The sequence below is a fragment of the Rhinoraja longicauda genome, chromosome 31 (assembly GCF_053455715.1).
Source record: "Rhinoraja longicauda isolate Sanriku21f chromosome 31, sRhiLon1.1, whole genome shotgun sequence".
Taxonomy (NCBI): Eukaryota; Metazoa; Chordata; class Chondrichthyes; order Rajiformes; family Arhynchobatidae; genus Rhinoraja; species Rhinoraja longicauda.
The window spans coordinates 20,556,776-20,578,512 of NC_135983.1; the positions used below are offsets into that span (position 1 = coordinate 20,556,776).

The window sequence follows — 21,737 nt, forward strand, 5'->3', positions numbered from 1 at the left end:
TGCAGTTGGGGTACTCTAACCAATAGAACAAGGTTAAACATCTAGAAGGTGTCCAAAATTAAGTTTATTTCTGAACTGCAAACTAATCAGACCCTTGCACGCAGGTTAAGGAGTGATGTGCAAAGTAGTAGCGGTCTGGTTCCAGAAGTTAACCATCTCACTGCGAAGTCTCTGCTTGATAGAGCCCATGTTGATGTCGTTGTTAATCTCCAAATACTGAGTGTATGTTGATGTATAATGGACCCATGCCGTGGGAACATCGGAGTCACCCCTACTTGGATCACTGAAAGACGAAATGTGTAATAGTCATGCTGGTTACTCTGAGCAGCTGAGAATCAAAGCTTTGATACTAAAAACATAACTTCAGATGCTGGAAAACTGAAAACAGTCAGCAACTCAGGCACTCTGTTTCAGCATGGTCTTGCCCTTATTTCTGCCCACTAACACCATCCTTCCGCTATACCACTGACACTTCAGCATATGTACAACCAGCTCAATTGCACAATGGAGGTAAAATCCCCATCCACTTTTCCCCAATAATGGTAGGTGCAACACCTGTCCCCATATCAATGATGCCTGACCCACTGTGTTCCTCCAGCACTTTGTAGTTTGCTCAGTATCTACACACAAAAGGTTTTAAAAAAAAGTTTTAGTGCATCATTTAAAGGATGCTGTGGACCGTCTGTGCGAATAAAAATCAGTTGAACGCGAGAAACTATCTGACTCTGCAGATCTGCGGATAGAATTTTCACCTTGGGTCAGAAGGTTATGGACTTGCATCCCCTTCCAGAGGCAGGATAACAAAAAGAGAGGCCAATTTAAGCTGTGCAAAACATGAGCCTCTGCTCAAGCAGAAAAGCCATCTTTCATTTGAGTTGCTAATCTGTCCTTCAGGGAGGATGCAAGAGTTCCCACATTTCTAGTTTGTGGAAGGACTTTGCCCAGAGTCCATTTTAAATTTTATTCCTTTACAAATATCACTAAAAATAAATTACCACCCTCTCATTTGCCGGGTTTTCTCCGCACAAATTGGCAGTGGTGTTTCCTGCATTACCAGCGACCATGATTGAGAACTACATTAGCTGTGAAATGCTTCAACAATTCCTGAATTGAAAGCCAAATCTATTCTTTCATTTACCCACCCTGTGTGGGCAAAGTTGGTCCAGTAGGCAATAATGCTTCTTGAGACATCTCTGTGCCTCGGTAGGTATCCGAGTGGAGTAGCAAATGGTTTTCCAAAGACGTACTGCAGATCATCTGCATGGTCAGCCCCCATCCATTTAGGATATATAGGAGCCCGGGAGGGGTAGGAAAACAGGTAGCTGAAGGTTTGTGCTCCCCTGGGAGAGGAGTGAAGAAAGGAGAAGAAATAACACAATGAATAAATGAACACAATAACACATCCCGCCATAACCAGAGAGCAGTGCTCTGATGACCCTCTGGCTATCCTTGATCAGACTTTATCTTGCACTAAACATTATTCCCTTTTTCATGTATCTATACACTAAACGGGTTGATTGTAATCATGTATTGTCTTTCTGATGACTGGTTAGCACGCAACAAAAGCTTTTCCCTGTACCTCGGTGCACGTGACAATAAACTAAACTGAGATGTAGGAACAGATAACCATGGATGGAAAATATCAGTTATAAGAAACAGTCCTTTTGACCTAATTAATTGATGCTGCATGCTAAGTCTTTTCCCACTTCACATTATCTAACTCTATCCACCTACACAATCCACCTACACAATCTTCCGGTTGTTAAGCACTTTTACTCCTTCCCATTCCCATACTGACCTTTCTGTCCCGTGCCTTCACCATCAGAGAGATGCTCAGCACAAATTGGAGGAATAGCACTTCATATTTTGCTTGGGCAGTTTACACCCCAGTGGTATGGCTATTGATTTCTCTAACTTCAAGTAACCCTTGCTTTCCCACTCTCCGTCCCTCCCCCACCCTAGTTCTCTGACTAGTTTCACAGTTCTTCTGATTAATTTTATTGATTGATTGCCCCTTATCACCTTCCCCTCAGCAACATTTCCTTGTCATCATCTGCTTTGATTTGTTGTTTTCACACACCCTTCCATATCTCTAGACTCCCTCTCCCCTGACTCTCAGTCTGAAGAAAAGTCTCGACCCAAAACGTCACCATTCCTTCTCTGCAGAGATGCTGCCGTCCCACTGAGTTACTCCAGCATTTTGTATTTACGGTGTAAACCAGCTTTCCATCCTACACTAAAAATTTACACTTCTTCACAGTACTCTTCATCTATAGCTACATCTGTGTAGCAAATTAAGTAAAGGTCTAGCAGTTAACTTACTGAGCATGGCGATAATGAAGATCCAGTGCCAGTTGTGTGGGCACCAAGAAGAGCACATCTGTCTCCAGATCCACGATGGTCTTTTTAATGGTCTCTTGACTTGGACTGGAAGGCCAGTTCTTGGTATATTGCTTATAAGTGATGTCAACACCTTGTCCTTTCGGGTCTACGATGAGTCCTTGAATGAGATTGTACAGATCACTCCTGTGGATATTGTAGAGAACAACAAATAAGGATATCTGGTGGACAATTAAAAAAAAAATTTGACAAGGAAATAATACACTGTTACGATGGTAATGAATCACAGCATGGGTTTTGTTTAAAACTAAGCCATTGTTTATTGTCCATTACAACTTGTACTCCAATCCCTGCCTTTGGTTCTTACCAATATGCAATTATAACCAGGAAAAGTAAGCTATAATGTCCAATTTTAAAACTAATTTGTCTGCAAATCTTTCCTTTGACTCACCCCTTGCTTTTCCCCAAGATCTTTTCCAATCCTACACCAAGAAGTTATTATCTGTTTTAAAACAGCATATCGTTGCTTCACAGGAGTGATAGCAAACAAAATTTGGCACCAAGGCACATGAGATATTGGGGCAGATGAACAGTTTGGATAGACTGTATGCTTGAAAAGGAAGGATTACCAGGTCTATGGGGAAAGGTCAAGCAGAATGGAACTGGTAAAGAGTGTTTAATTGTCATATGTGCCAAAATGGAACCATGAAATTCTTACTTGCAACTAATTGCTCTTTGCACATCAGTGCAGGGATGATTTTATGATGCATCATGAAATCTACCTGCGATGAAGCATCTGGCCACCTGTACGCATACCCTCCCTCTCAGGTGGTATTGCATCAAAAATATTTATTTTCATATTGGTCTCGTTAAGCATCTCTGGATGTTTCTAAACTTCAGTTTCTATGACACTGTTAATATATTCTATGAAAAAGCTGTCAGAAATTTATTACATTCCAATTCAAGTATTACCTGAAGGTAAAAGTGTTATCTTCGCATCCTACTGATACCTCTCCATTCACCTTTTCATCTATTACATGCCAGGGACAATTTGATCAATGTATTAGAAGCTGTCCAGCATCATGGAATCACTGGAATCAACTTTTATAATACGAATGAACCAGGAACAGAGGGAGTGGAACTTGTACTTGCGTCCCCTAGATCTCTACATCAATGATCAATGAGTTCTGAATTTCTATCACGGAGTTTTCAAACAAGAACAAGTTATTTCTTCAAAATGGGATTGGTGGGGGTTTGAGCCACCTGCCAATGATAAGTTCTCCAATAATTATGCTTGATATGGAGTCAAGGGGAAATAGAAAGGACTCTAACCCAAGACAAACACAAAAATAATATAATGAATAAAATAACCCATGCTCCATACGGGTAGGTCTTTCCAGCCTTATTGATTGAATGTACATCCAGGCCAGCAAACAAATGTCCATCCATGTTGTTGACACCGGCGATGTAATCAATAGCAGCAGCATTGTGGTAGAGCTTCTTTGGCTCATCAGGAATGAAATCTCCATCAATGACAGGAGACCATATCAGATAGCTTACAAGAGGAGCTAAGGGATTGTAAAGAAAGGGAAGTAATTGGTCAGTTGTGCTATTCCTTGCCCATGCAACATAAGTTCACAATTTCATTCCCTCGTAAATAGAAAATTACCACTTAATGCTTTTCATTTTTCTGATTACTTGCTTCAACTGCTGCCATTTTAGGTACAGGAAGAAAGTCAATAGAAACACTGTTGGCTCTTTTTTTGTAGAGGAAGCTGTCAATGCATTTGATAGGGCAGTGTGATAAATAGCAAACATTGTGCAGAAGGAAAGAGAAAAAATGAGTGGGAATAGGGTCAAGCCTTTTCATTACTGAGAATTCTTTACTGAGTGTTGAGAATTGGGAACGCCTTAACATAATCTGTAACTGAGAAAATTTAGATCAAGATATGAAGGAGAAACCAATAGAAGATTCCGAGAATGGGATTGGCTGGTGGGTTGGGAGGAAGTTCGTGTGGAGCATAAATGATCATCAGGTGAACAGTCTAAAGAAGCCTCTTGAAGCAGATGGAGATAATTTGCAAAGGGGAGAAGCAATAATCAATTGACAGAAGCAACTTCAGCCCATTTTAGATACCTTTCACTTAAATAATTTTCATTATGATCTTCGTAAATATGTTGGGCTTTAAGTTTGGTTTCAGTTTAGTATTGTCATGTCTACTGAGGTACAGTGAAAAACTTTGTTTTGCACGCTATCCAATCAAATCAGATAATACTGTATATTGATATAATCAATCCAAACTCAAGTAAAATAGTAGAGCAAAGGAAAAGTGGAGAATGTAGTTCTCAAGAGTGTTGAATACATATAATTCTCAGAATTGTAGTGTAATAGTGCCAGACACAACGTCCAATGTCCGTAAAGGGGTAGAGGTGAATTGAACAGCACCCTGGCTCATGGAACCCCAGAACCTAAACAGATTTACACGAGATAAAATCATTTACATTATTATGCATCTTACTTTCCAAGTTTATAAGTTTTAAAGGAATAGCCAGAGTGACAGCTTTCGGATCGGTGATCTTCAGACAGGCCATCATGGTAGCAGTGTCATTCCTCGAACAGCCCACCTTGTTAGCAAGCTGAAAAATGCCAGATCACGTCTTAGAATGTTCAGTTACTGCGAATGTTTCTCACTGAGTAACCACTGCCCTCATCAAGTAAACCCAGACCAAGAATTTTAAATTATTTCTCAGTGTTTATCTTAGATTCTAAAACGGCAATAAATTGCCCACTAGCATTTATACTTCCTGCATCAGCTGGCACAAAATGAACATTGTATCAATGTATGAACATTTACATGACATTCAACACTTCTTTAACATTGGACTTTAGGATGGGAGCTTAACCTGGTAAGTGTGATGTATTGCACTTTGGAAGGTCAAAGGTAAGGGGAAAGTATAAAGTTAAATGCAGAACTCTTAACAGCATTGATGTAAAGAGTGATATTGGGGTCCACCTTAGTTTAGTTTATTATTGTCATGAGTACCGAGATACAGCGAAAAGCTTTTGTTTGCGTGCTATGTAGTCAAAAAGACGACATGATTACAAATTAAGCCGTCCAGACCAGGGCTGTCTTAACGCATGGGCCTGATGGGCACTTGCCCGGGGGCCCACGAGCATAGGGGCCCCATGCTGATCTGTGTATGTTAAGTGACTTGCAATAAATAAATACTACTTTAAAAATGTAGGTTCAATAAGTGCTTTTTTCGCAACATTTTCGGTCACTAAGTGCTTCTCACAGCGATCTGTAACTGCTTTTCGCAACAATGTAGCACCCTAAGTCCATCGCTAAGTGCTTTTCGGTAAGTGCTTTTCGCCGGCCCGACAGGGGGGGGGGCTGGTAGGGAAAGGGGGGTGGGGGAGAGTAACGGTAGGGGCCCCAGTTCACTGCTTTGCCCGGGGGCCCATAATGCTGTAAAATCGGCCCTGGTCCAGACACAAATGATGAAGGGTACAACATTTAGTGCAAGATAAAGTCCGATTAAAGATAGTTCAAAAGTTTCCAATGAGGCAGATGGGAGGTCAGGACCGCACTCGAGCTGATGGAACCTTTAAGGTGGCAAAACAACTGGATAGATGGGTAAAAAAGGTATATGGTTTGCTTGTAATAATTGGTCAGGACACAGAGTATAAGAGGAATTCATTTTGTAGCTTTGTAAAACTTTGGTTAGGCCGCATTTGGAATATTGTGTGAAATTCTGGTCAGCCTACTACATGAAGAATGTGGAAGAGGCTTTGGAGAGGGTACAGGAGGTTTACCACAATTCTGCCTGATTTAGAGGATATTTGCTATAAGGAGAGGTTGGACAAACGTGGATTGTTTTCTCTGGTGCATCGGAGGTTGTGGGGTGGAATTGTCAAACACCGGAGGGTAATGCTTTGAGATAAGAGGGGGAAAGTTTAAAGGAGATGTGCAGGGCAAGTTTTTTTCCCCACACATTGAGGGTGCCTGGAATGCACTGCCAGGTGGTGGTGGAAGAAGATATTATCTTGGCTTACAAGAAGTTTTTAGATGGCAGTTGATTCTGCAGGAAATTGTGGGATATGGATCATGTGCAGGCAGGAGGGATTAGTTTAATTTGACATCATGTTCAGCACAGCAACAAAGGGCTACAGTATATGCACTGAGTTCCTGAGCAAAATACACACAATTTGCTCTGTGGGGTGGGTGGGAGGTAGAATAACTTTTCACCATATTAAATAAAGCAGATGATTTAATACTATGGGTGGCACAGACAATCCAACTCAGCTGATTTTCTGAAAGATAGTTTGTTTGTGGTCTTGATGCTTCTGCGGATGCTTCTACTGACCTGCTGTGCCCAATGTAGTGGGTTCCTCTGAACTGCCCAGGTAGAAATAGCAACCCCACTCTGTGAAATTGCTCGCTTTATCAGTCCTTTGTTGTATGGTGACAATGTCTGTGAAAGAAAATAAAAATCTAAATAAGTTTGACTTACAAGATGTATTCACTTAAGTATTTTTATGGGGCGGGTGAAGATTGTGGTCACAATACGTGGTTGGAATCCATATTAAGGATCCCTAACTTTATACAATGGCTTAGGTGTGGTATAGCACTCCAGCTCCGAGTTGTGTTTCCTACAGTACAAAAAGTGCTAGATTATCTACTTTAAATGTCTCAAAAATTATAGTCAAGATGACTACCTAAGTAGAGTTCATCTATTGTCCAAATAAGGATATATGGAGAAAGCAGAAAAGATTATTTTATCTAGAAAACAAACAGGAAAAAAAAGATCTGGAGCACCTTTCATAATATTCCTGCAGGTAAAATGGATTGAAAGGAGAAAAATGAGATTAAAGCAAAATCAATATCCATATGGTGCTACAGGTGAATGATCTCCCATGCTGAAATAATTCTAGCTCTGATTCCCCAGAAATACAGGTCATCACCCCAAGCACTGGGCCACCGGCTCTTTCTGATAATATCAAACAGTCCAAGTAAAACTGGTCCCATTTCCATTTTATCAGGGACAATGATCAGGAATAGTCCAAATGTTAGCATGTTATTTTTCCTGTCGGGCCAAAATTGTCACGTTTAATTACAGTGGAACTGTTCCATCTGCAGCTCGAAAGAGACCAACTCAGTCCTGTTCCATCCACCAGGTCACCCATCAATGCCGTGTCAAGTTACCTGGAGAGAGACACTCGCAGCTCCTGCAGACTCCCCAAAGATTGTGATTCTAGTTGGGTCTCCACCGAATGCAGCAATATTCCTTTTCACCCAACTAATGGCCATGTGCTGATCCCATAAACCTTGGTTACCTATGCATTGCAACAAATAGCAGTGATAGACAATACCGAAGAAAGAAAAATACAAACATTTAAAAATTGTTAAGAAGAATTCATTACTCGTAGAAATGGCAGGCAGTTTAAACTGTTTGAGATAAATTGTCTCGACCCATAACGCCAACTACCCGTTTCCTTCCACAGATATTAACTGACCTGTCAAGTTCCCCCATTAGCTCTCTTATTAAAGATTCCAACATCTGCAGTTTCTTGTGTCTAAACAGGTCGCTCTCTGGACCAGATTTGGATTTATAATGCATTAGGGATAATATAATTGGTTGTCCAAACATATCACTGGATATGAAGTTTAGCTTACTGTGGTGCTGAGTTGTAGGACTATTTTATTCAGTTATTCAGATGTTGGCAATTGTCCTTATGTTTTTTAAGTGGAGAGTGAGTTAGGGCAAAGTGAGTGGGTCAGTGGAAGTATAGGAACAAAGAGTGGAGGCATGGGTGTGTGTGCAGTGGATTGGAGGAATAAAAGGTGAACAGGAGGGGGGGGGGGTTGAAGTTGGGAAGAAAGAAGGAAGCAGCTGACTAGGAAAGGATGCAAGTTAGGAATTGGAGATGGTGGAATTCAGAGACAGGGGGATGGGAATTAGGAGATGTGCGAGGGTGGAGACCAAGAATCAGGTAGGAATGGCAGGGTTGTATGTATCATACCATTAGCATTTATATAACAAATTATAGTAACATAATCTACAGGCAGATTAATGTAAACCTGACCAAAATAGAAGTATAGAGATCTTGAATAATATAGTTATGACAGGGAGAGGCAAAATCAAAGAGAAGATTAAAAATAAGGATGAGAAACGATGGTAATGATGGTAAAAGAGTCTAAACACTAACCTGGTGCATTGGCATCACCTGTACTCAGAAACCCCAGAGGACCAACCCGATAGTTAAAGGTCACGACGATTACTTTGCCTCGAGTTGCAATCTCCAGCCCATCGTACAGATAATTATTCAGGAAGTTGGGTCCATGTGCTGCTCCTGCCAAGAAACCTCCTCCATAGATCCAAATCATAACAGGCAGATTGGTGGACACTGAGGAAGAGATGTGAAGAGAGCTTTTTCATTATGTGATCAGATTAAAATCAATAATAGTTTTTAAAAAAAAGAGATACAGTATGGAAACAGGCCCTTCAGTCCATCGGGTCCACGCTGGCCATCAATCACCCGTTTTCACTAGTTCTGTGTTATCCCATTTTCTCATCCCACACTGTACACAGTAGGGGAAATTTTACATGCGTCAATCAACCTACAAACCAACACGTCTTTGAGACATTGTAGGAAACCGGAGCATCCGGATGAAACCCAGGCAGTCACAGGGAGAAAATGTAAACTCCACACAGACAGTACCCAAGGTCAGAATCTAACTGGGTCTGTGCTGTGAGGCAATGGCTCTACCAGCTGCACCACTCTCCCACTGCAAGTGTTTATATAAATGAAGCGTGGATCTCGCTCATCACTATCATTACTATTACGAGAGAGCTTACAATACACAGCGGAACCATTACAAAGTACAATAATACTGGAAATACTCAGCAGATGAGCCAGCATCAGGTCTTTGACATGAAATATTTCCTCCGCTTTTTCCACAGACGCCGGCCGAATGTTCCTGATACTTTTTGCCTTTGTTTCAGTTTTCCAGCATTTCCAATTATTTTATTTCCATTTTGCAGTGGGAAAAAAAAAAGTTTGTCTTGTTTTAGCTGTATCAATGTCAAACTGTCCCAGGTAGAGCATAATTTACAGAAAATATAATTCCCTTTACAGTGAACCATTAAAATTCGCAGGTGGGACACAGGTTAAGTTGTAATCAAGCTCCTTTCATACTGTAGGAGCCATTTATGCTTAATTCAGGTATTGTCATTGTGTTACGGCTATGTTTTAATATTTCTAGTTTACGTCTTTTTTGCCTGCTTGTGGGTGTGACTTAATGCGTAATGGGGAGTGTCTAGATGGGAGGAGGCTAGTGTGTCGACAGAGGTTGTGGGTCAGTTTAGACTCGGAGGATGGTGAGCATACAGTTCTTTACCACGCGCGCTCGTACCATACACTTGTATCATCTATATCTGTAAGAACCACACGGTAATAACTGCAAGAATTCTAGATATTGTTTGAACAAGAAACAGTTGATAAAGTACGGAAACTGATGAATTACTCTATGATTTGTGCTACTTTAACAAAACCAATTAATGAAGAAAAGAAGTTTGGAAGATTCGTTTTGTCATATCAGGGTGCGACGTGTGCGTAAGCTATAACTACATTTCATCCCCGAGAAGTAATGGCTATCGAAGAGGGATTTCGAGATGGTATAGAAACTGCCATTACACATATTATCCGTTCAAACACTTCCAGTTATAGTGCAGATGCAAACTCAAATTAATTGCTATTTATGTAGGGATATTTTCAGTGTATTGGAACTCAGGTGAAGAGGCACACCCAGTGATATTACTGTGCCAGTGGGTTGCCACAAAATACAGGCACTTTGTCGGACAGGGTACAGAATACCTGCTACAGTTGATGAAACTGTGGATGAATAGCAATTGGGTTAAAGGTATTTTATTACAAGGATCTTAAGTCTGCCATGTGAAGAATTGAATCTGCCAAAGATCAGTGCCATGTCTTTTACACAAGTGTAAACAAACTTGACATCGCAACACCAACAGAACTTTCCAAACATATTAATATTCCGTAGACATTTTAAAAGGAAGAAAGGCTGCAAAGAAAGTGGGACATGTTCCTAAAATTGATGCACCTTTATAATCAACAACAAGAGAATGTCAGTTGCGTGCAGTTTTAACCTGTGACTTTCATTTACCTTTTCGCCCTTGTGGGACCCACATATTCAGGTAAAGACAATCTTCATTCCCATAAACAGAATCCTGAGTCAAAGTTGTCTGGAAACATCTAGGTTTGAATTTTTTAGCAATCAGGGTACCTGGTAATGACATACAGTAAACACCAGAAGTTAGTGGAAAGAAAATACAGTGATCGTTCACGATCGTCAGAAAATATCAAGAACCTTTACAGAGTTTAAGTGTAGACTTTGTGATAGTGGAGGGCAAGAGATCAGCAAACAGCTTTAATTCAACTAAATCAATTAAAAAATGCAGAAAGCAATTAGTGATTAATTGGAGCAGATTTTTTAAAATTAATGTTTTAACACATTCCCCCCCCCCCCAGTATAAAACTAATTAGAACATTTATTTGAATTTGTGATATTGCACAAAGCAATACTACTGAACTAATATTCACAAACACCATTTTAAAATTAAGTGCATTCTGTTGTATAATTCAGTTGTCTTGTATGCAATCAAACTATAATCAAATACACCTGTCAATAGTACTCAAGTTATGAGTAGAGGAACGCATCTTTTTAATTAAGATTTTCATGTTGATAAAACTAAACTAAACTAATGGCTCTTACAATTCTGGCAATATTGTACTAGTAATGGCACCTGAATTATGTGCTCTGGTCTCTGGAGTGGAAACTGATTTTGGAAGTGACAACAAAGCAGTGTATTATAACCCAGTGGTGTTGTGACTGTTTATGGTCTGGTAATCCAGGCTGATTTGTATTGATAATGCAGTGTTACGGGTTATAATCTCTCCAAGGCAGCCAATGATTTAAAATTCAATTTTGAGAAAGAAAAAAAATCATATTGGATAGATCATTGTTGTCTTTCAAATCAAGGAAATCTCTCGTCATTAACCATACCCGACTATCTTACATGTGATTCCAAGAACTACATCATATATAATTCATTTTGGATTTGCCCTCTGAAATGGCCATTTAGTTATAAAGTACGTCTGACTATATGGACTGCAAGAATCCAAACAGTTTGTTTGCCAACATCTTCTCATACATGATAAATGCTGGCATTGCCAGCAACACTCACAACTCATGCCCAAATTACAAAAACGTCTGTTGTCTATTGAGAATAATTTTGCAATCTTTGTAAAAGAAGAATGGTAATTTCCAATGCCCCTGACTTCGACTCAGTTTCTCCCTTGCACCGACTGGATATTGGACATTGAAGAAATATTTTATCCATTTTTAAGAGACAATACAGGCAGCGCAAAATGCAAACAAAAGGAAATTTGTTACCAGGCCATCTGGGGTGTGGTTCAGCTTTCTCAAATCGTTTTGGGGTGGCAGCAAAAGGAATTCCTCTGAAAATGTCCACAGATGAAAAGAATCCATCTTTTTTATAGGTGCCTTTCACAAGACCGCCTTCAGTTTGCACAACACCCAGCTGTTGAAAAGGAGCAAGAAACCAGAGGGAGCAAAAGTGAAGGCGAAAATAGTTTGTGGGAGAGAGAGAGAGGGAAATATGGTAAAGAGAATCAGCTGATGGAATCATATGGAACCTGTACCGCAGTGGTTAATTAATCAATTAATTAACACTGGTTGATTAATTAATGCAAAATTGCTGCGTAAAGGCATCATATATAAATCAATGTCTTACATTTTTTAACAATGTTCCAATTGTAAAACAAAGAACCCTTTCTACTTTAGAAGAACAGTGTTGGAAGAACTCAGAGGGAGTAAATACTTTCATTCACATTCTCCATACCTGCTTCTCTCGATCACTGCATTTCCATTCTTAATCTAACAATTCCATGTATATACAATTTACTGTTCTTTTAAACAAACTCTATCAAAGGACTGTAGAAACATGGAACTGCAGATGGTAGTTTACAAAAGAGACAAATTGCTGAAGTAACTCAGCTGGTCAGGCAGCATCTCTGAAGAACATGGATAGTGTCTGATGCGGGTCCCAACCTGAAACGTCTCCTATCCATGTACTCCTAGGGTGAATGGTCAACATTTATCAAAAGACTTTTAAACCAGTTAAATACAGAATCAACCCACCTCAGCACTGACTCATTAAACATGTCTACTGGATTAGATGGAGTAAACCTCCTTCTAAAAGGCTTTGACCTGAAATCAGAGATCCTTTTCTGGGTAGCTCCTTCAGTGACAGACTCCTTCACCCCAAGTGTGTGAAGGAGAGATATAGGAGGTCCTTCCTTCCCGCTGCTGCGAGACTGCACAACCAGCACTGCTCCCAGCAGACGAGTCAACGGCAACAGTTAAGGAATACACAGTAAACTGATGACAATTTATCCTTGTCTTTACTTTTATTTATAATGAATGATCTCTTGCTATCCACTTTGCTGGTGTAACACTGTAAATTTCCCCGGTGTGGGACAAATAAAGGAATATATTATTATTATTATTATTTTCACTGGCTGCATGATACTGGCATCTTGCAAGCCAGTGAAACACTTACTCAGCACCGATTTCTGTTGAGTTAAAGACTATTTTATGGGCGGATTTCTTGTTTATCATACATCATACCGACTACCTGCATAGCTGCACAGAACTTACTACTGCAACAGTAAAATGGAGACCAAACTTAAGTCCCTTTGGGAAAAGGACAAATGTTCCAATTGAGTTGCTCTCAAAGTTGCAAATAATGGAGAGTTTGATGAAACTTACCGTGGCTCTTGCAACAACACTGAGAAAGAAACTGCCAAACAGGAGCCCAAGAAATTGCCAGCAAGCCATCTCACAGGTCTGCACTTTGAATTTGTGCTCTTCCAACATGCATGTTTATATACATGAATCTATGCCAACATTGTGAATTGACCACAGATAACACTGTCAAGGTTGGCCTGTTTATTTTATTAAACAAGTATATATTAATGACATTATTTAACATGGATAGGCATTAATATCAGCAAAAGAAAGACTAGTTTTCAAGGCCAGTGACAACACTTTATCAATATTATAGAAGTTCAGTAAACCTGCTGCTTAAAGTAGGAATGTTTCAGGTGGTTTCTTTGTTCACTCTCCTCCCTCACAATTTTATCCAAACCATTGAGATATAATCACAAAATTAACATATCTCTATGTCAGAGGATAAAGTGGGGACTCATGCCGGCCAGTTGCTTTCCACTGGTTCACTTTCAGGAAGGCTGATCTAATAGCTGATGGTGGGCACAGGTGGACCCAAGGATGTTGGGATGGGTGACATCATTCCATTGCCTTCTATTCAAAATAAGCATTGGATGCTTTGAGCTCCTCGGGGAGGAATGTGTTGATGCCAGCAGTACTCCCCAACTTCACTTGTAGCCCATTATGGCATGCAAGCCTTGCCACAATTGATAAGTGGCTGTGGGCTTATTCTGAGATTCTAGTCATCAGGAATTTTCTCTTGGCATCCATGTTGGCTTTGCGGAGATTCTATATGGATTTCCTGTACCTCTCGCAATCACCCGACTTTTATGCCTCAGACTTGGCCTTCACTAGAGCGTGGATCTCACGGATCATCCATGGTTTCCAGCTGGGGAACACTCAGATCGTCTTCTTTGGCACACAGTCCTCTGAACACTCACTGATGAAGTCTGTAACTCCAGTAGCATAGCTTGGCCACAGTCTTGAATGTGCACCAGTCATGCAGAATCTCATCTGTTTCTACACACCACCAATCATGGTCACCATTGCAGAAAGCAACTGGCCCAGATGAAGTCCCCAGCCCTGTCCTCAGAAAGTGCATGGACATGCTTGCAAGAGTATTTGCACCTTCAACTTCTCCCCAATCCATTCCGAGGTTTCCACCTGCTTCAAGAAGACTACTGTCATCCCGGAAAAGCAAGGTAGCATGTCTTAATGAGCTACCATCCTGGTGGCTCCGATATCCACCATCATGAAATGCTTTGAGATGGCCACGGCATGATGGTCACGGCCACATCCTGACCCATAAATCACATCCAGGATAGGTGACAGTACGGCCACCACGATAATTCAAGGCCCCAAGAACCACAGGGAAAAATTAATTGAAAGCAGTCACATAATACTCTGACTCTGTGGCCACATCAGGTAGAAATCACCCAGTCTTCTAAAAAAAAATCATTTACAATTTTTGATTGTAATCATGTATGGTTGCTATTATAACTTTAATAACATGCAAAACACAGACTTTCACTGAATATCAGTACACACGACTGTAATTAGGTAGATGCAGAAGCTAAGAAATCAGTCCATCACCGCTGGTATTTCATGTATGCATTCCGCACAAAAAAGCTTTTATATAGACTAGATTGGCCTGGCCATCATTCCTAGGTTAAATGATACTCACCACAAAATTGGCCTAGGCAATTCTACACATAATTACGCACATACAGACTGCTGGAGGAATGAAGTAGGTCAGGCAGAATCTGTGGACAGTATAACAGAGTGTTGGTTTAACTCAGGTCAGGCAGCAACTCAGGAGTACGTGGATAGGTGACATTTCGAGTCGGGGCCCTTCTTCAGGCTGATTGTTGTGTGGGAGAGAAAAAGGGAAGGAATGCACAGACAACATTTTAGCTTGTGTAAATCTTCCTAAAGATTCCAACAACTTTACATAATTAAGTTTGACATAGCTGAAGATTTCCTGGCTTTTGTTGCACATTCACAAACCTAATTCCCTTAGTTTTGATGTATGTAGAAGCAATTTTGCTCAAAAATGTTAGAAACAACAGTCAAACTGCAAAGAACATTTTGTCAGGCTAATTGGTAGTTTTAGCTCAGGAGATTAACTTCTGGGAAGTTTCAGTGTTTTTTCAGGAGCGGGTGATTTTTTAAAAAACCGGTCGGGGCCAACCTGCAACACATACCTTCAAGGTCGGCAGAGGAGCGGTATGGGGGAATATTATTTTATGCATGATATTATTTGCTATTATTTTATACATTAGACATTGTTACGGCATTATTTTATACATTGTTATCATATCATATCATATCATATATCTACAGCCGGAAACAGGCCTTTTCGGCCCTCCAAGTCCGTGCCGCCCAGTGATCCCCGTACATTAACACTATCCTGCACCCACTAGGGACAATTTTTACATTTACCCAGCCAATTAACCTACATACCTTTGTTTAAGGTTTGTAACTGCTTAGGCATTAGGCGCCTCTCGGTAACTAATTAAGGCGCTCTAGACATTCCGTACCCTTGACACGTCTCTGTAACATAACACTCCTTTGTATAACACTCCTTTGCTTTAGCTTGTACCCTTGATGATAAGGGTAGCAGAATCCGAAGGGACGCATTTCTGTAACACTCCTTTGTGTAACACTCCTTTGCTTTAGCCTTGATGATAAGGGTAGCAGAATCCAAAGGGACGCGGACATTCATCAATGAGTAGGATTTAATGGTGGCAAGAGAAGAGATAAGGAAAAACATAGGCCTTGGGGTGATGGATGGATGTGAGGGATGGACTAGCAGGAAATAAGGGAGGCGAAATATGAAGGGATGTGAGCATTGAGATAAGGATATATCACTAAATGGAATTTAATGGTGGCGGGACAAACAGGTACTACAAAGCAATGAAGGACTGAAGAAAGGGAGTGTGGGAGAAAGGGAGTGTGGGTATGAGGTAATGCAAAGGAGATAAGGTTTAGAATAATCCTATAAAAATAGGCTGCCCGGTGTACTAAGTGGGCAGTCAGATGGTTGACATCCTGATTGTTCCAGCCGTTGTTTGCAAATAAAGGCTTTTAACTTCTTGAAGAATTCTCCGTGTCATCTGCTTCATTTCGAACACCGGTAACCACGACAGCGGCAGGTGAAGGAGTGAGTGCAGGGATTGGCTGAGAAGGGGAGCAACCCACCGGGGAGCGGCCTTGTCGAGGGATGTGTCTTGTGAGAAAAGTGCGAGTCTTTGGCTCAAGAGTCTTTGGCGAGGAGGCTGAGGGAGGAGACTATGCCAAAAGTTGGAGACAGTGAAGAAATGACAGGTAAGCTGATTCAGTGTGATGCTTGCAGGGTATGGGAGGTCAGGGACACTGCTGGTGCCTCTGGCTGTTACAACTGTGGAAAGTGTATCCAGGTTCAGCTCCTGAAGGACCGTGTTAGGGCACTGGAGAGGAAACTGGATGACCTCAGGATTTTCCGGGAAAACGAGTTTCCTGGACCTACATTGTAGGTCCTGGACCTACAATTAGATCGTTACACCAAAGATATTGGAAGAGAGAAGGTGGGTGATGATGAGGAAGGGAAGGAAGCTTGGAGTACAGGAAACCCCGGGGGATGTACCTCTTAAAAACAGGTTCATCCTCTTGGAAGCTGTCGGGACAGAAGTCTGAGCGGCAGACAGTCTGCGAAGCAAAACGTGGCGCTGAAGCAAAGCCGAAGAGACCGACGTCAGGCTGAGCAGTGGTAGTAGGGGACTCCATAGTGAGAGATACAGGCAGGGCCGTCTTAACGCATGGGCCTGATGGGCACTTGCCCGGGGGCCCACGAGCATAGGGGCCCCATGCTGATCTGTGTATGTTAAGTGACTTGCAATAAATAAATAATACTTTAAAAATGTAGGTTCAATAAGTGCTTTTTTCGCAACATTTTCGGTCACTAAGTGCTTCTCACAGCGATCTGTAAGTGCTTTTCGCAACAATGTAGCACCCTAAGTCCATCGCTAAGTGCTTTTTGGTAAGTGCTTTTTGCCGGCACGACAGGGGGGGGCTGGTAGGGAAAGGGGGGTGGGGGAGAGTAACGGTAGGGGCCCCAGTACACTGCTTTGCCCGGGGGCCCATAATGCTGTAAAAACGGCCCTGGATACAGGCAGGGGTTTCTGCGGCAACAGGCGGGATTCAAGGATGGTGTGTTGCCTCCCTGGTGCCAGGATCCAGGACGTCATGGACCAATTGCAGGGCATCCTCAAGGGTGAAGGTGAGCAGCCAGAAGTGGTAGTGCATGTTGGCACAAATGATGTCGGGATGAAGAGGAAAGAGATTCTGCAGCGTGACCTTTGAGAGCTCGGAAGCTGAAAAGCAGGACCTCCAGGGTGGTTATCTCCGGTTTGCTTCCAGTTCCTTGTGCTGGTGAGGGCAGAAACAGGGAGATAGGGGATCTGAATGTGTGGCTGAGCAGCTGGTGCAGGGGGCAGGGATTTAGATTCTTAGACCACTGGGATCTGTTTTGGGGTAAGGCTGAATTGTAAAAAAGGAACAGGTTGCACCTTAACAGGCGGGGGACCAGCATTCAGGCAGGCAGGTTTGCCACTGCTACACGGGTGGGTTTAAACTAAATAATGGGGGGGGGGGGCTCATGAAGGGATAGGAGAGCATGGCCAAGTGAAATAGGAATCCATGTGAAAAGTGAGGTAAACGATGGATTAAAAGTATTATATATGAATGTCTGAATTATAAGTAACGTTGATGAACTTGAGGCTCATTTAGAGATTGGTAGATATGACATTATGGGGATTACAGAGACATGGCTGCTGGAGGATCGGGACTAGGAACTGAATATTCAGGGTTATACGTCCTATAGAAAGGATAGGCAGATGGGCAGAGGAGGTTGGTGAGGGATGAAATTCAGTCCCTTGTGAGGGGTGACATAGGGACTGACGATGTAGAGTCGCTGTGGATAGAATTGAGGAATTGTAACGGTAAGAAGACACTAATGGGAGTTGTCTACAGGCCCCCAAACAGTAGCCTGGATATAGGGTGCAAGTTGCAAGAGTTAAAATTGGCATGTAACAAAGGTAATGCCACTGTGGTCATGGGAGATTTCAATATGCAGGTAGACTGGAAAAATCAGGTTGGTTCTGGACCCCAAGAAAGGGAATTTGTAGAGTGCCTCCGAGATGGATTCTTAGAGCAGCTTGTACTGGAGCCTGCCAGAGAGAAGGCAATTCTGGATTTAGTGTTGTCTAATGAACCAGATTTAATAAGGGAACTCAATGTAAAAGAACCGCTAGGAGGTAGTGACCATAATACAAGTTTTAATCTGCAATTTGAGAGGGAGAAAGTTAAATCAGAAGTGTCAGTGTTGCAGTTGAACAATGGGGACTACGAAGGCATGAGAGAGAAGCTGGCCAAGGTCGACTGGAAAAGGATCCTAGCAGGAATGATGGTAGAACAGCAACGGCAGGAATTTCTAAGCATAATCCAGAAGATGCAGGATCATTTCATTCCAAAGAAGAAGAAAGATTCTAAGGGGAGTAAGAGGCAACCGTGGTTGACAAGGGAAGTTAGGGATGGAATAAAACCAAAAGAAAAGGCGTGTAACATAGCAAAGAGTAGTAGGAAGCCAGAGGATTGGGATACTTTCAAAGGCCAACAGAAGGTAACAAAAAAGGGCAATACAGGGTGAAAAGATGAAGTACGAGGGCAAGCTGGCCAAGAATATAAAGAAGGATAGTAAAAGTTCTTTAGGTATGCTAAGAGAAAAAGATTAGTAAAGCCAAGTGTGGGTCCCTTGAAGGCAGAAACGGGTGAAATTATTATGGGGAACAAGGAAATGGCAGAAGAGTTGAACAGATACTTTAGTTCTGTCTTCACTGAGGAAGACACAATCTCCCAGATGGACTAGAGAACAGAGGACCTAGGGAGACAGAGGAACTGAAAGAAATTTGCTTTCGGCGAGAAATAGTATTGGGTAGACTGATGGGACCGAAGGCTGATAAATCCCCGGGACCTGATGGTCTGCATCCCAGGGTACTCAAGGTGGCTCTAGAAATCGTGGATGCATTGGCGATCATTTTCCAATGTTCTATAGATTCAGGATCAGTTTCTGTGGATTGATGGGTAGCTAATTTTATCCCACTTTTCAAGAAAGGAGCAAGAGAGAAAAGAGAGAATTATAGACCAGTTAACCTGACATCGGTGGTGGGGAAGATGCTGGAGTCAATTATTAAAGAAGTAATAACGGTGCATTTGCATAGCAGTTAAAGGATTGGTCCAAGTCAGCATGGATTTATGAAGGGGAAATCCTGCTTGACTAATCTTCTGGAATTTTTTGAGCATGTGACAAGTAAAATGGATGAAGGAGAGCCAGTGGATGTAGTGTATCTGAACTTCCAGAAAGCCTTTGATAAGGTCCCACACAGGAGATTAGTGGGCAAAATTAGAGCACATGTTATTGGGGGTAGGGTATTGATATTGATAGCGATTTAGTTGGCAGACAGGAAACAAAGAGTAGGAATAAATGGGTTATCAAATTTCAGTTCTCTTTAATAGGCAATTGAGAGCAGTTTTGTGATGAGTTAGTTTTACAACATCCAGCTAATGACGAAGAAACAAAGAGGGTACCAAAAAACCCCAAAGCAGATCTGTGACAGGGATGAGTCCGTTTTCAAGATGGCGGCTCCATAAAATATGGAGAAACAAAGCAATCATTTGTGCTGACCTCACAATGAAAGCGTCCCCCTCGTCTGGCACTGGTGTTTCTGATTCCTGTGGGTAAACAGTTGCAAGAATCACACACTTATCCTAATAACTGTTTTCATAGCTGAGAATTTCTCACGCATGAGATTAGTTTAAGTTGTGAGTTTCAAGCACCTGTTGCCCACATGCTTTCCATTTGCATTAGATGACGCTGACTGCACTCCACAATTCTCCGACAGCACCTATTCTGCGCTGATAGCTCGGTCATTTTGCATTTTTTCCAACATTCTCTGCAAAAGCAGCAAGATGGTGGACAGAAGAACAAAAAAAAATAATCACAGGGCCACTACCACTCACCCATTGTTGGACTCTTCCTTCTTATTTCATGCTGTTGTCATGTCCAGCCTCAGTCAGATTCAGAATGACTGCAGAGATCAAGGTTAACTGTACATCATTCACCAAATGCAGAAAACAACCCTTCTGAGGCTGTAGTCACCCATGAGTGCAGTCTGTGTCCATTCAGGCCACACACAATCCTTTCCCAATACTAACAACCTCCACACCACACTACCAAGAAATCCACATGGGAATACCAAGGGTGTGGAGCGATTAAAGATGTGTTTTTGGTAATGTGAATGAGGGGCATGTCATCTCTCGCTATTCACTTGCAAATGTATTAACACGTTCTCTCCCAACCCACAGCCAAGGAATTTAAGTCCAAGCAGAGTGAAACAAGATTCACGGGCTGTTTTGTGCAGAGTGCAGGTTTGTTCAATGTACATACATTTCAGGGACGTTCCCATTAGTTTGCAGTGATAACTGATGGGAAGTGGGAAGAATCCTGGTCTTCAGAGACCAATTCAGGTACAACTGAAATTGAAAAGCAAAAATCTACAGGTGCTGAAAACCTGAAATAAAACAGTAAATGGCTGAGACCGCTGAAGCACAGTCTGATTGTGGAACCTCCTCTTCCCTTCCACCCCTAATGTCTGTTGGTTGCTCTATCCCTCCCCACCACACACACTGTTCAGAACCAGACAATATTTCCACCCTACCCTCAAGCTCTGTGCTAAACAACTGGCACCGATCTACACAGACATTTTCAATCAGTCCCTGCAAACCTACACTGTCCTTGCCTGCTTCAAAGTCTCCACAATTGTTCCTGTACCCAAAAAGCCAAGGATTACTGGTCTTAATGACTACAGGCCTGTCGCACTGACCTCTGCAATCATGAAAACCCTTGAACGATGTGCTGGCCCCCCTGAAAAACATCACAAACCCCCTGCTGGACCCCCTGCAGTTTACATACTGGCTCAATAGATCAGTGGATGACGACAACCTAGGCCTGCACTTCATCCTCCAGCATCTAGACCGCCAGGGGACCTATGCAAAGATTTTGTTTGTGAATTTTAGCTCTGCATTCAACACCATTGTACCAGAGCTATTACACTCCAAACTCTCCCAGTTGACTGTGCCTGAATCCCTCTGTCAGTGGATCACCAACATCCTGACAGACAGGAAGCACATGTCGGATCCGCTGACCCTCAGCATAGGAGCACCGCAAGGCTGCGTACCCTCCCCTCTCCTTTACTCTCTCTACACCAACAACTACACCTCCAGACACCTGTCAAGCTTTTCAACTTTGCGGATGACACAACCCTGATTGGACTGATCCAGGATGGGGAGGAATTTGCCTACAGACAGGAAGTGACACAGCTGGTGTCCAGGTGCCATTGCAACAACCTGGAGCTCAATGCTCTTAAGACAGTGGAACTAATTGCGGACTTTAGGAGAGCTCTCCGTCCTCTCCCTCCCTCCCCCCACTCACCATCAACAACACCACAGTCACATCTGTGGAGTCAC

The 21,737-nt window shown here is 42.1% G+C and overlaps 1 protein-coding gene across 1 annotated transcript; it reads right to left on the bottom strand.

Annotated features, from left to right (window-relative positions):
- Positions 1 to 105: 105 nt before the first annotated feature.
- LOC144608299 (bile salt-activated lipase-like) lies at positions 106 to 13,325 on the bottom strand. Its single transcript, XM_078425918.1, has 11 exons — positions 13,218 to 13,325; positions 11,820 to 11,967; positions 10,530 to 10,649; positions 8,552 to 8,749; positions 7,548 to 7,678; positions 6,709 to 6,816; positions 4,860 to 4,977; positions 3,725 to 3,908; positions 2,323 to 2,526; positions 1,143 to 1,340; positions 106 to 283 (listed from the first exon to the last, which is right to left on the bottom strand). The coding sequence occupies exons 1-11, from the start codon at positions 13,323 to 13,325 to the stop codon at positions 106 to 108; spliced, it is 1,695 nt and encodes a 564-aa protein (XP_078282044.1).
- Positions 13,326 to 21,737: the final 8,412 nt, after the last annotated feature.

Coding starts and splice junctions, on each gene's coding strand:
- LOC144608299 (XM_078425918.1), bottom strand. CDS start 13,325: ATGTTGGAAGAGCACAAATTCAAAGTGCAGACCTGTGAGATGGCTTGC. Junction 10,650..11,819: donor ACCACACCCCAGATGGCCTG/GTAACAAATTTC, acceptor TGTCATTACCAG/GTACCCTGATTGCTAAAAAA. Junction 2,527..3,724: donor AAGGCTGGAAAGACCTACCC/GTATGGAGCATG, acceptor CAATATCCACAG/GAGTGATCTGTACAATCTCA.